This window comes from Bos indicus, chromosome 18, assembly GCF_029378745.1.
Source record: "Bos indicus isolate NIAB-ARS_2022 breed Sahiwal x Tharparkar chromosome 18, NIAB-ARS_B.indTharparkar_mat_pri_1.0, whole genome shotgun sequence".
NCBI classification, from domain to species: Eukaryota; Metazoa; Chordata; class Mammalia; order Artiodactyla; family Bovidae; genus Bos; species Bos indicus.
Genome location: NC_091777.1, coordinates 50123572 through 50137013, shown reverse-complemented (window position 1 = coordinate 50137013; position 13442 = coordinate 50123572). Strand labels below are relative to the sequence as shown.

The window sequence follows — 13442 nt, the reverse complement described above, 5'->3', positions numbered from 1 at the left end:
TCTGTAGCTGTTTTGAGTTCTTGCTGCCCCACCCCGCCCTCCCCAGTGCTGGGCTGTGCTGGAGACACAGCAGTGATGAGACGGCCCTGGGCCCTGCCCTCAGGGAACTCAAAAGTCCAGCTGGGGTGACACCCGAGAGTGATCAGGCCGATGGTGTTAGGAATACAGGTCTGGAGGAGCTCAGGGGAAACGCCTGCCTCCTGGAGAAGGAGACAGGGTAGCTGAGTTCTTGGCAAAAGGAATGGCACCCAGGACTCCCAGAAATGGGAGCATTGCACAGGTCGGAATAGAGCAGGGAAGGGCGAGCAGGGGAATCTTGGGGGCCACCTGGAGGAGTAAGGATGAGCCGGGGAAGGATTTGAGCAGAGGAGGAGAGGGCTTGTGAAGGTACCCCCACTTGGCTTCGTGTGGGGGAAGGGTGGTTGAAGATGGGAGTGGTGCCCAGGGCAGGAGATGGGACCACAGAGGTCTGGGCGAGACCCTGGTGTGACCGAGTCAGAGAAGCTAGGGGGATGCTCAGGAGGCTGGGCGAGCAGGCCGGGGTCCTGGTCCGGCGGTGGGGCTGTGCCTGAGAGGGAGGGAGGCCACTAAGCCTCGGTCCGCGGCCCCATTCTGTCTCTGGGGGTTGCGCTGTGGCCTGGCTGCAGCCCTGCTGGGGGCCCGGGCCCTCTCTCGGCCAGCTCTCCCCCATCTACATCCACCGCCCCCTGCAGATGACAGCCTGGGCTCACTGGAGCTGGACCAGCGGACGCACTTCCCCCAGTTCTCCTATTCGGCCAGCATCCGAGAGTGAGCAGCCGCCTGCCGCCGCCACGGGACGCATGCAGGCTGCTGCCATCACTGCCGGGGGATTTTTCTTTTTTTTTTCAACTTTTTATTTTGCCTTTTTGGTTTGTGTCCCCATCCTTCACCTCCTCCCCCCATTTCCAGTTTTTCCCTCAGCCCTCTGCCAAACTCACCTCAGCGGTCCTTGCAGCCCTGCCTCCAGGATCCCGTCCTGCCCTCACCTTTGTTACAGACCAGGACTCGGGAGCCTCTCCTCTGCCTGCCCAGGACTAGGCCTTTGGGCAGTGGGAGAGATTCCGGTTTTTAATCGACATAAAGCCCCCGTGAGGGGCGAAGCGTGGAGCCGCGGGCAGCCCGCCTCCGCGCAGCTGCTCCTTTCAGAGGCTGCCTTCCTGGCCCCGTCGTCAGGCTCCGAGTGGCCTGGCGGAGGGCAGTCCGGCCCCCTCCTCCCGTGGGGGTGAAAAAGCAATAATGTCCAGGGACCGGGGGTGGGGGAGTAGCACGGGCCTGTGGAAGCTGCGTGCAGAATGGGGGTCCAGGCGCCCTCACGTGGACGGGGCCCGCTCTCCCTCGGGGAACCCAGAGCGGGTGCGGCTGCCTGGCCCTGTCTTCCCCACCCCCTCAGCTGCTCTCCTGACCCTGTGGATGAGGCAGGAGGAACACGAGGGGGGCTAGCCTCCCCACCCACCAGCCCCGTGCCTTACCAGGGCTTCCTTCCGGCCGGCCTTACCTCCCGCTGGAGCCCGGGCCTGGCCCCAGCCCCTTCCGAGGACAGGGGCCGGGGTCTCCCCCTTCTCTCTGCTTGAGGCGGAGGGGCGCCAGCCTCGGCTGTTACACATCTCGCACCGAGACAGTATTGGGCCTGCCCGCGGACTTGGGTTGAGAGGGGGTGGGGGTCTGGTACATGCCGAGGGAGGGGCCCCCTCACTCTCTCCCCCTCTCTGGGCCCCATGTTCTGCAGCCTTAAGGTGAACGTGTCAGTGCTGTGGGCACTCCTGTGTGTGCCTCAGACTGTGTGTGTCTGTGGGCATCCCTGTGCATCTGGGGTGTGGATGCACGTGGGGGTGTGTGCGTGCGTGTGCGTGTGTGTATGTGTGTGTGGCTTGAGTGGGCTCGGGCCCCACCCCTGGCTCAAGCACTTCATCCCGAGGGGGAGGGGCGCTGGCCTAGCAGGGGAGCCACGCCTGGGGTCCACTTGTTGCCCTGCCCCCCTGCCTCCCAGCATCTGTGGGTGTTTGGACTTTAGTTTTTTGTGGTTTTGCTCTCCCCACCCCACCTCCTGTAGGTAGTTCACAGAGAGACCTTCTGGGGTGGGGCGGGGGTGGGTTTGGGTGGGTGGGGTTCTTTTTTCCTGTGTGTGTATGTTGTTAATCCAACAATTCTTCCTTCTCCCCACTGGCCTGTCCCCATCTCCTCGTATTTGTACGGTACAAGCAATAAAGACACTCATTTCAGACTGGGGCCTACCACCCCGGCCTTTCCTTGCTTCCTGAGTCCAGTCCCTGGCACCGGCTGCCTCCTGCTCCCATTGCTCTGGTCACGGGGACCAGAGGTGCCACGAGGTGGGGAAGCGGGTGGAGGAGGCACCTGGGGTGCTCAAGCGCAGGTTGGGAGGTGGAGGTTACTTCGGGGGGAGCTGGTGAAGAGTCTGGAAGATGCCTGGACTGGGGGTACAGTGGACAGAGACCATTCTGGTCCCCCAGGAACTGCTTAGGCAAAAAGAGGAGGGGTGGAGACAGGGGTGGAAGGGCTGGGCCCTGGGAGCCAGTGTGGGAGGGAAGGGACTCATTTCCTAGAGGGGGTACTGCCTGCACACACCTTCTCATTTACGGCCCCCAGTCCCAATAAAAGTGAAGTTGCTCAGTCGTGTCCGACTCCTTGCGGCCCCGTGGACGGTAGCCCACCAGCTTCTCCACCCGTGGGGTTTTCAAGGCAGCAGTGCTGGAGTGGGTTGCTATTTCCTTCTCTAGGGGATCTTACTGACCCAGGAATCGAACCCACGTCTCCCGCATTGTAGGCAGACCTTTACCATCTGAGCCACCAGGGAAGTCACTTTTCCAGTACAAAGCTGTTAGAGGATCAGTGGGATGTGTGGTGGCTGTCAGCCGGGGGCACCTCAGATGGGTTCATAACCCTCAGGGCTCTGATGCCTGGCCTTTTAACCCTGGAGCTCCCGTGCTTGAATCATTCCTCGCAGCCCCCAGGCCAGGGCTGCCCCTGCTGAGCCCTGGCACAGGTGAATTTGTCAGATTTTGCCAGACGGTGTTGGCCTTCACACACCTGGAGTCTTTTAGGTCATAAATGAGGGTAGAGAAAAAAATCAGATCCTACAACAAAAACTCAGAGATTCTAATTTTATATGAATGTTATTATTGAGCTATAAAAGTGTGTCCATATGAGAAACAGCAGAGAGGCTTATAAAGAGAAGCGTTTTAATGGCAACTACACTCTGATAAAAAGGATTTTTTTTTTTTTTAATACAGCCTTCTGGTGCAACCGCTGGAGATGACCAGTGCCGTGTCTTGTCACACCACACTGTCACTCAGACCTTTGTCTACCTCAGCCGGTTAGCACTTGTCTCGTGTCCACGGATGGGCTCCCAGAGGCCGCTCAGCTGCCGCCCTCCGTTGAACGAATCCCCTTAGACGTAATGGTGGTGCTTATTTCACTGGCAGAACTTTTCCCAAAGCGTTTTAGAGGGACGGGTTTTAATAAAATTTCATCAGTTGTGAAAATTAACTTTTGAATAGGTTGATCTTTTGTCATGTGCGTATAGACCGTCTCACAAGTCTTGTGAAAGGAGGAGGAAAGTCAGAACCACGCCTGGCCTTGAGCACTTGAGCAGTCATTCTGGCCCTCACGTCACCCCTGTGCCTGGGATGTCAAGCTGCTGGGTTCCATCCTGCCGCGTCTCAGCCGCCTCCTGCCAGTGTACCAGCACCAGCAGGCCACGCTGGGTCACTGGTAGAAACGAGATCCTTTCTCGGCTCCTGTTTTGCATCTGAGGGACTCCTTATGGACACTGCTGTCACGCCTCCAGCCGCTTCACAAGCTCTTTTCTCCAGGTGCAGGTTCCTCGGCTGGCTCAGCTGCCCCCGATGACAGACACTTATCTGGTCTCCAGTTTGCTGCCGTCAGCAGTAATGTAATAAACCTCAGTGTAACAACCCATCTTACTGCGCTTGTGCTTTTTAAATTTTTGAGGCCTACATTCTGGAGTTGCTGTATTTTAATACATGTCAGATAGCTTTTCCCCAAAGCGTAGCGATTCAAGTATTTTAAACTTTAATTTTGAAGTAACTGCGGGTCCTTTGAAAACTGCTGAAACTGTCAAAATTAGTACCACAGGGATTCTAGGACTGGAGCAGGAGATGTTCAAGATGAATTCAGAGCATCTTGTGCTGGAACGTAAGGACATGCTGAAACCAAAACCTCACTGATGGGGCATGTGAAGGGGCACGGGAGCCAAGGGGGAAGAGCCCCCAGTGGCCACAGCTGCAAGCAATTTGAGCAATAATAAATAGCATAATACTGGGTTACACCCAAGGGGTAAAATAAATGAGTGTGCAGATGGAAATGGTGGGAAGAGACATACCTGCACAGACTTACAGATAATTTCTGTAAACATTCTGCCTTCAAGGAGGGGAAACATGACTCCCACCCTCATTCCTCTGATGTGGGCTGCAAAGACACTCCAAAGTACAGCGTGAAAAGTGAGGGAAGGCAACTTTTCAGTGGAGAAAGTGAAGCTATGTCAGCCAGGTGATCAAGGTCAACACAGTGGTGGATCATGTGGGCTGTGTGTGCCTTAGATAGGCGATTAGAATGTTGTTTTACCCCTGGGCTCTTCCTTCCTAAAACACATACTCTCGATCTAATAGAAAATAGCCACCAGAAGAATTCCAATTGAGGGATGTTCTGCAAAAGACCTGACTATGGGTTCTTAGAACTTTTCGTCAAGGTTCCAAAAAAGAAAGCCTAAGAAGCTGTCAACCAAAAGAAGCCAATGGGGTCCTAGGACAGTGAAGACACTAAGTAAAAATTCAGGAACTCTGAAGAGTGCATGGGTTTGATAATACTGTATCCATATGGGCTTATTAAATTGTGATAAACAGACCACACTCTTCATAGGGGGAAGTGGGTATGGGGTATATGGGAACTCTGTCCTCTTTACAACTTTCCATGAATCTCCGAAATTTTATTTTTAAAAAATTTACATGTCTGTCCCCATACCAGAACATTCTCTTAACCACAGTCCAAAGTTCAGAAGTTAACATTGAGATGCTTTTCTCTTGGACCTTAATCAGCTTTTCATTAATGATCACATTAGGGTCCCTGAATAAAAAAAAGGGTAAGTCCCGGCCAGTGACTCAATCCAGACTTAACACGTTGCATTTCCATTGTCTGGTCTGACACTTACAGGATGGTTATTTTGCCGCATGCCTGTGCTCAGTCGCTCAGTCGTGGCTGACTCTGCGGCCCCGTGGACTGTGGCCCGCCAGACTCCTCTGTCCGTGGGATTCCCCAGGCAAGAATACTGGAGTGGGTTGCCATGCCCCTCCTCCAGGGGTCTTCCCCACCCAGAGATGGAACCTGTCTCCTGCATTATAGGCAAATCCTTTACCCACTGAGCCACCTGGGAAGCCTGGTTATTTTGCAGAATGCTTCTTGATCAGGGTTTTTTGCCTGATGTTTCTTTGTGGTTATATGTAAGCTATTTTTGAAAGAACTTCCTTGAAATGAGGTGCCCTTCTTGATATATCCTATCAAGAGGTACATGGGCAATCTGTTCTGTTTCTGGTGATGACTGATTCTTCAGTTAAGGGGTCTGTCAGATTTCGCCTCTGACAGACTACCTCTAAAGTTACTACCTTCCCCTTGTAATAATTTTGTTACAGCATATGTCATTTTATTGTGCTTCACTTCATTGTGCTTTGCAGAGACTGCATTTTTTTTTAAACAAATTGAAGGTTTGTGGCAACCCTGTTTTCAGATGATGGTTAGCATTTTTTTTTTCAATAAAGTATTTTAAAGTTAAGGTACGCACATTTTTTTTTTAGACATAATATTGTTGCACACAACAGACTACAATAGTGTACACAACTTTTAGATACACTGGGAAACCAAAATTTGTGTGACTCACTTTATTGTAATAATTTGTTTTCCTGAGGCGGTCTGGAGCCAAACCTGCACTACCCCTGAGGTCTGCCTCCCACAGCGTAGAGGTCCTCTGAGCATATACATATCCAGGTTCTCACCCGGTTCAGGCAAAGGAATTGCAAGTGCAAAGGTCCTGAGGCAGGCAGGTGTCTGATGTGTTTGGGGAACATAAAGACAGTGTCTCAAGGAGTGAAGGCATAGGAAGAGTAGAGGAAAATGAGGTTAAACAGGTAACAATGGGCCAAAAGGATCTTGGGCCCAAGGTAAGGTCTTTGAGTTTTAAGTATGACAGGAAGCCACTGGTCCAGCATCTCACACTCTGTTTACTTTTCTCACCTCACTGACCTCTCAGTGCCTGAAAATAGCAAGCTCTCCTGCCTCAGGGTCTTTGCTCATGCTTCCCGCCTCCCCCCCCCCCCCCCCACCCCGCCACACACACACCTGGAACACTCTCTCCATCTGCAGTTCTGGCTCCTCTTAGAGGTTTCAGTTTCAACATAACCTCAGAGAGGCCCTTTCTGCCTGTTCACTCATTCATTCAACAAATATTTACGTACTGACACTGGCAAGCCTCCTCGAGGCACTGAGAATACAGCAATGAAAACAAAAACTAGATAAGCCCTGCCCTCATGGGGTTCACAGTCTAGTCAGGAGGGAGAAGTGCTAAGGCAAGTACGTGCATAGAATGGGAACAGGAAATGCTCAGGATGTCATTTTTTCATGGAGAAGGAAGTATCTGAGGAAACACTTTGCAGGAAGTGAAGGATCTCTGAGGGAGGAGGTTCCAGACACAGGGAACAGCCAGTGCAAAGGCCCTGACGTAGAATTGTGCCTGGTGTGGGTGAGGCTGAGCCAGGAAGCCAGTGTGATGGGAGAGGAGTGAGTGAGGGGGATAGGAGATGGGCTCAAAGGTATGTTTGGGGGTGGGAAGATAATAGGGCCTCTTGGGCTTTCAACTTGAGGGCTATGGGAGCCCACAATGTTTTGAACAGAGGCAGAGCATGAATTGGTGTATTAGGGGTCACAGCGTCGTTTCGGGCTGCACAATGGGTGGTGATTGCGGAGGGCGGCTACAGGAAGACTAGTGAAGAGGCCACTGCACTAACCCAGCCGGATCGCTGGTGAGTCGTGAGGATCAGCTCCCCTGGAAGCTGTGGGTTTGGTAAAGGCAGCGACCATGGGCTCATCCCTGAATACCCACCACAGGGGACAGAGGCCTTCTATCAATATTTGTTACATGATTTTATAGCTCCCTTGCCTTGAGCTTTTAAGGTTTTGATCCCTGTGCTGGACATTTAACAATCTTACAAATTCCTCAGGACCAATGTGTCGGGTAAGTTTTGAAATCCCTGCTTTATTGCTGAGGAGAGTGAGGCTCACAGGGCCTGCTTCTGATCATAGTTAAGTAGCGGAAAGAGAGTTTGAGCCATCTGCCTGACCTAGAGAGTCTGGATGGGGCAGAGACAGCCTGTGTAGCATTTCGTCTTTGCCTCTGCACCTGCCCAGGTGAAGCGTGCTCAGCACGCATGCGCCCACGCACATTTAAAGCACCTGTCGAGGGTCCTCCGCTCATTAGGAAGAGGTGGGCACTTGGCTTGACCCTTGACGCCAGCCCGAAGGATGCTGGTGAGATACAGGAGCCAGGTTCCCGCCTCTCGGCTTGGGCCTCTCTCCATGCTCTTGACCCCAGCCCCTCTCCTTTGCAGAGTCCAAACGCCTGCCTCGACCCAGAGCCTCGGAGCACCTCAATCCCTGATGGCGTCCTGGCGGGCAGGAGCGTCTCCCCAGGACTCCCAGAGAGGCCCCCGGGGCCTTGCGCACCACCGGGGCTGGAGGAGGCTCTGAGTACGCTGGGGCTGGAGGGAGAACGTGAGTACGCCAGGGACATCTTCACCGAAGTCATGGTGAGTGGGGTTGGGGTTGGCGTGGGGTGGGGGGGCACCCGTGGACCAGCGGCCTTTGGGCAACTCTAACGCCGCCCACATCCATGGAGGGCAGCAGAGGCAACGTTCGGGTTGGAGGAAGCCAAAGCTGACTCTCTCACCCAACACCCACTCAACAAGTCTTCCCTAACTCCCACCTCACCAGCCTCTCACGTCACTTCCGGCTGACTTTGCGGCCTTTAAACTGCTGCCACCCACAACTTCTTGGCCTTTTTCTCTCGCACTGTACCTGTGTGGAATGCCCTTTCCCAGCCTCCCCAGCTGTTTGCAGCCCCTTCTTTGGTACTGCATAGTCTCTCACATTGCAGAAGGCAATGGCACCCCACTCCAGTGCTCTTGCCTGGAAAATCCCATGGGCAGAGGAGCCTGGTAGGCTGCAGTCCATGAGGTTGCTACGAGTTGGACACGACTGAGAGACTTCACTTTTTTCACTTTCATGCATTGGAGAAGGAAATGGCAACCCACTCCAGTGTTCTCGCCTGGAGAATCCCAGGGATGGGGGATCCTGGCGGGCTTCTGTCTATGGGGTCGCACAGAGTCAGACACGACTGAAGTGACTTAGCAGCAGCAGTCTCTCACATTGACCCACTTATCAATTATTCAGTGAGTCATTAGCAAATGTTTCTGAGCATGTTCCAGGCACTGGGGATGCCGTGATGGACACCACGAGACAGTCTGCCTCAATGAGCAGAGACAAACAAACAAAGTAGGCGATAATTTCAGAAGGGCCACAAAAACCAAAACACAGGCTATTGTTGTCCACTGATATTGTCTGAGACAGGCATTGCCAGAAGAAATACTGAAGGGATGCGTTCATTTAACATCTTGTGAGCATCTCTCCCATGCCTGGGTCTCTGTTAGGAACCAAGATACAGCTGTGATCTGGACAGAAATCCCTGCCCTGCTGGCAGTCTAGTGGGGCAAAAAGGCAAGACTTTGAAGTAAACACCAGATATCTGAAAATACCATGAGGAAAATAAAGCAATGAGGTAAAGATGATAGGGTACATGGAAAAGTATAGAAAAAGCTGGGGAAATTTTAGCTGAGACTGGAAGTACTGAGAAGTCAGAAATGCAAGGAGTGGGGAATGACCATTTCAGCTGGCACATAAGTGCAAAGGACCTGAGGTAGGAACGAGGTAAGAAGTAGCTTAAGTGTGGGTTTTGGGGGGAGAGAGGGGATAGGTGATGCTGGAGCAGGGCCGGAATCTGACAGCAATTAGGATTTTCTCTTAAGAGTACTGAAAGCCACGGAAGGGTTTTAGGCTGGGTAGTTCCTTGGTCAGATTCATACTTTAGAAAGACCCTCTGGGTGTTCTGAGGAGGATGGGTTGAGGGTTGGTGACTAAGACTGAAGTCTGGGAACCCAGGAGAAGATGCTCAGTAATGAAGTCCTGTGGCCTTGGGGCTAAACTGGAGAGCTGGAAAGTGAGGCGTCCAGAACAAAGTCCAGGGTTCTAGATGGCGACACACAAGAGGAGCGTATTCGGAAGAGATGTCGGAGGCGTTTGTATGTGGCACTCGTGACGTCCAACTGATGCGAGGAGACTGGGGCACCCAGGGCTGGAGCCCGGGAGGGAAGCCAAGGCACAGGTGTGGAGACTGAGGCCGTCCTTGCCTGACCGCAGGTGTGCCGCGCGCTGCCCTGGAGGGCCCTGCCCCGCACCGTGACCCCGGAGATGCGCGCGCTAGTGGTGGACTGGCTGGTTCAGGTGCACGTACGTAACCGGGAGGGGGCAGGGAGGGGCCTGCGTAGCAGTCTAGAACCTTGGTGCTCACTCACGCCCCTCCCCAGGAGTACCTGGGTCTGGCGGGGGACACGCTCTACCTGGCCGTGCACCTGCTTGATTCCTACTTGCGCGCGAGCCGAGTGCGCCTACACCGCCTGCAGCTGCTGGGCATGGCCTGCCTGTTCTTGGCGTGCAAAGTGGAAGAGTGCGTGCTTCCCGAGGTACTTCCGGGGCGGGGCTTGGGAGGGTGGAGCCCTTCCTCCCCGCCTCACAGATTAAATGTCTAGTGTGTGCCAAGCAAGCATTTTACCTAGTCTTGGAATCCCAGCATGTCTCTATGTGGTAGAGGCTACCAATGTGTCCTTTTAACAGAGGAAGAGACTGAGGCCCAGAGACAGGAAGACATTTGCCAGAAGACAAGCATTTGGGACTTGGACTCACTCTTGAGTAGTTATAGTAGCTATAGTCCTTCTTGAGTATAGTTAACATGCATGAACGCAGTGCCTTACCAGAACGGCCTGGTGAAGTAGGAAGTCATATCTCCGTTTTATGTGAAGACACTGAATCTCAGAGCTTCAGTGGATGTCCATGTCAGACAGTGAGTAAACGGTAGGGTTTGAGGTCAGGAACCCAAGTCTATCTGGCTGTGAAATTCCGTGAGTTCCAGACAGCAAATCAATGGCCCCATTTTACAGACCAGGAAACTGAGGCCCAGAACGGGGATTGAAACGATCCCAGGCGCTCAAGTCCAGGGAGTAACGAGCTAGGGTCGAAGATTTCCCCACCTCTTTTCCCCCAATTCCCAGCCCTCCTCCCTCTGTCTCCTGGGCGCTGGCTCCTTCTCGAGGGCCGAGCTTCTGCGCGCGGAGCGCCGCATCTTGAGCCGCTTGGATTTCCGGCTGCACCACCCGGGCCCGCTACTTTGCCTCGGGTTGCTTGCTGCTCTGGCCCGGAGCGCCCCCCAGGTGCAAGGGGCAGGAGCGCGGCGGGGCCTCGTGGGTAGGGGCATGGCTTGTGCGGGCGGGCCTGGCCTCGCGGGTAGGGCATGGCTTGTGCGGGGGGGGGCGTGGCCTCGCGGGTAGGGGTGTGGCCTCGCGAGTAGGGGCGTGCCCTGACACGCTCCCCGCGAAAACTGCAGGTGTTGCTACTCGCCACTTACTTCTTGGAGCTCTCTCTGCTTGAGGCCGAAGCCGCAGGGTGGGAGCCGGGTCGCCGTGCAGCTGCGGCACTGAGCCTGGCTCACCGGGCGCTCGACGGAGCAGGTTCCGGGCCTGAGCCGGCACTCTACAGGTATGGCCGCTGTGGAGGGTCTCTGTGACTTCAGGGCCTACCTTCTTTGTCGCCGTCTTTACCGTCTCGGAGAATATGAGACAATTATGTGGGGGCGGGGCTAGATTTGTTTCCTGAGTGGGAGAGAGAATGGGGTGACTGCCTAGTCTGGGTGGGGTCCCATTTGCTTTTCTCTGGAGGTGTCTCAGAGAATGGGGTGTTTGTACATATTTGGGGGCCCTTAACCTTGTCCTAGGGTGAAAAATAGGATTTCCTCAGCCCCAGAAGATGCTCTAACTGCGTTCCAGAGTTGCGAATGAGGGGTCTGCAAGCCTCGAGTTCTCCAACTCTCCTCCTGACTGCGAATGCGATGACCCTTTAGCTGCTCGAACCCCGTCATCTTGTTAATTGTGCCACCGCGGGGCAGAGTGATCATCTTTTCCTCCAGCCCGTGCCCCTGGGGTAGAGCTGGATGTCTGTCTGTCCACCCTCAGCCCCACTCCTTCCCTCTCCGCGCGGGTCCTGGCTCGGCCATAGCCGCGCCCTGAGGGCAGAACAGAGGGTCCGCCCCTCGGCGCCCCTCCAGTCGCTCTGGAGGATGGGTGGCGTTTGCGACCCCGAGAGAGCCCCTGAGCAAGTCAGCTTGTCTTCTCAGCCTCGAGCCCTAGCTCCGAGGACAGGTCGTGCTCTGTCCCCCGCTATTCTTGCCCCACCTCAGTTTCTCCGTCTCTCCGACGCAGCCGAGCGGAGCTGGGCCCGCTCGAGCCGTGCATGGTCCGCGCTGCGCTCCGAGGCCCCGCGCCCGGCCGCGCCGCCGTCTTCCTCAAGTACGCGCGGCCCCAGCGCCAGGGCATCAGCCTCGCCGCCGCCTGCCTGCTCCGCCACTCCCCACCGGGGCCTCCCTGAGCCTGGAGACCCCAGCAAAAAAGACTCCTCTTGTGCGTCGGTTTCCCACTTCAATAAAAAAGTTTTTATTCCGAGCGCTCTCTATCCTCAGTGGTCAAATTCTGGCCCTTCTCTAGTTTTTGATTGGTCACTTCCGGGCCTCCCACTCACCTGATTGGATGGTCTCACCGAGTCCCTTAATGGCTGCTGGGAGACGAGATGAGAATTCTGGATTACGCCGCGAGGGGGCACTGGCGGGCTTCCACAAGCGCCGCTGCGCTGAGGAAAAACGCGGATCTCAAACGCAAATACTTGCGGAAATTAGAGATCCTGAGAGGAAAATAGCAACCCAGGCTAATGAACCTTGGTCTCCGGGTTGGGGAGAAACTAGGAAGAAGGGCGACTGTCAGAAACTGAGAATGCCTTTCCTAGCCATGAAGTATGTCACCTTCATGGTGCCAGGTTTTCAGATTTCGTTCATAAGGGAAGTTGAAAATCTGCGATTCCATAAATATCTCTGCTTTTAAATGTTGGCAACTAATTCAGTATTTTTAACGGTTGCATAAATCCAACACATCACATATACTGGCCTGCGAGGGTCATCAATTTGTGATCGTATGGGCCTTGGATAGCAAGTTTGTTAAATGGGGTCTGGTTTATTTAACATCTGAAGTGCCACAGTGTCAGTGGGTATAATTATAGTACCGACCTCATGGTGGTGTGATGAGGACGTGAGTTAACATAAACGTAAAGCATTAGGACCGTGCCTGACACCTCGTAGGTATTGTGAGTGCATCTGCATCTCAGCAGAACTGTGAGCTTGTACTGTTGTCCCCTCGTTCTACTGAGCCTGTAGCACTCAGACATTAGTAGGTTTGCTCAGAAAATAGTTGTTATGAATCAGTGGGTTTCCACATTTTCAATTAAAAACACGTCTGAGGTGCAGAAAGGTGACTGATGCTGTTCTGGAATATAGTCTCGGGAATATTAGACTCTTAACCAAGCCTAGGTTTGGAGGTGCTGAGAGGAAGCTTTCACCACTGAGGTGTTCACGTTTGGAGGATCAGGGAGCGACTCAGTACAATAAAATATGGAAATGCAGTTGGAATGAGAGGTGTCATGTTCAGGTTTGGGTCTGTTGGGTGGGAACTGCTGTGGGAGGGGGAGGGGACAGTGGAAATGCAGGGTTGATGCTTGGGAATGAGACCCAGGCTAGGGTCTTGGTGGGGGTGGTAATGGTGCTCTACATAGTTACTCATTCACTCATTCATTCCACAACTATTCATGAATGTGCCAGGACTTCCATGGTGCTCCAGTGGTTAAGAATCCACCTTACAATGCAGGCAATGCCAAGTCGACCCCTGGTCGGGGAACTAAGATCCCTCAAGCCTAAAAGCAACTATAGCCACACACTGCAACTAAAGAGTCCATGCACCGTAAGGAAATATCCTGCATGCTGCAACTAAGACCCAATGGGGCCAAATAAGTGAAACTAGTTTACGTGGACGCTGACTCAGAGTCAGGCACTTGCAATCACATGTCTCACAGTCTCAAGAATGATAAGGAACACTGGCTGCTGTTTGGTCATTACTGTACTACATGCTTTACCCCGTGTTACATGCTTTACCTACATAACATGATTCAGCTCCTGCAGCTACTTGGGAGTGACC

At 53.8% G+C, this 13442-nt stretch overlaps 2 protein-coding genes across 3 annotated transcripts in view; both read left to right on the top strand.

Moving 5' to 3' along the window:
• Positions 1-2271, top strand: part of AKT2 (AKT serine/threonine kinase 2) — a 47555-nt gene extending 45284 nt beyond the window's left edge. For both annotated transcript variants that reach the window (XM_019979332.2, XM_019979333.2), the window contains exon 14: positions 714-2271. In XM_019979332.2, the coding sequence (XP_019834891.1) occupies positions 714-793 (80 nt within the window). In that variant the 3' untranslated portion in view covers positions 794-2271. The remainder of the gene's footprint in view (positions 1-713) is intronic.
• Positions 2272-7340: 5069 nt separating this feature from the next.
• CCNP (cyclin P) lies at positions 7341-11867 on the top strand. The gene is given in 7 exon segments (XM_070771036.1): positions 7341-7615; positions 7618-7850; positions 9517-9606; positions 9684-9839; positions 10425-10583; positions 10757-10908; positions 11628-11867. Coding segments are annotated over 7 exon segments (1005 nt in total). The 5' UTR covers positions 7341-7566; the 3' UTR covers positions 11794-11867.
• Positions 11868-13442: the final 1575 nt, after the last annotated feature.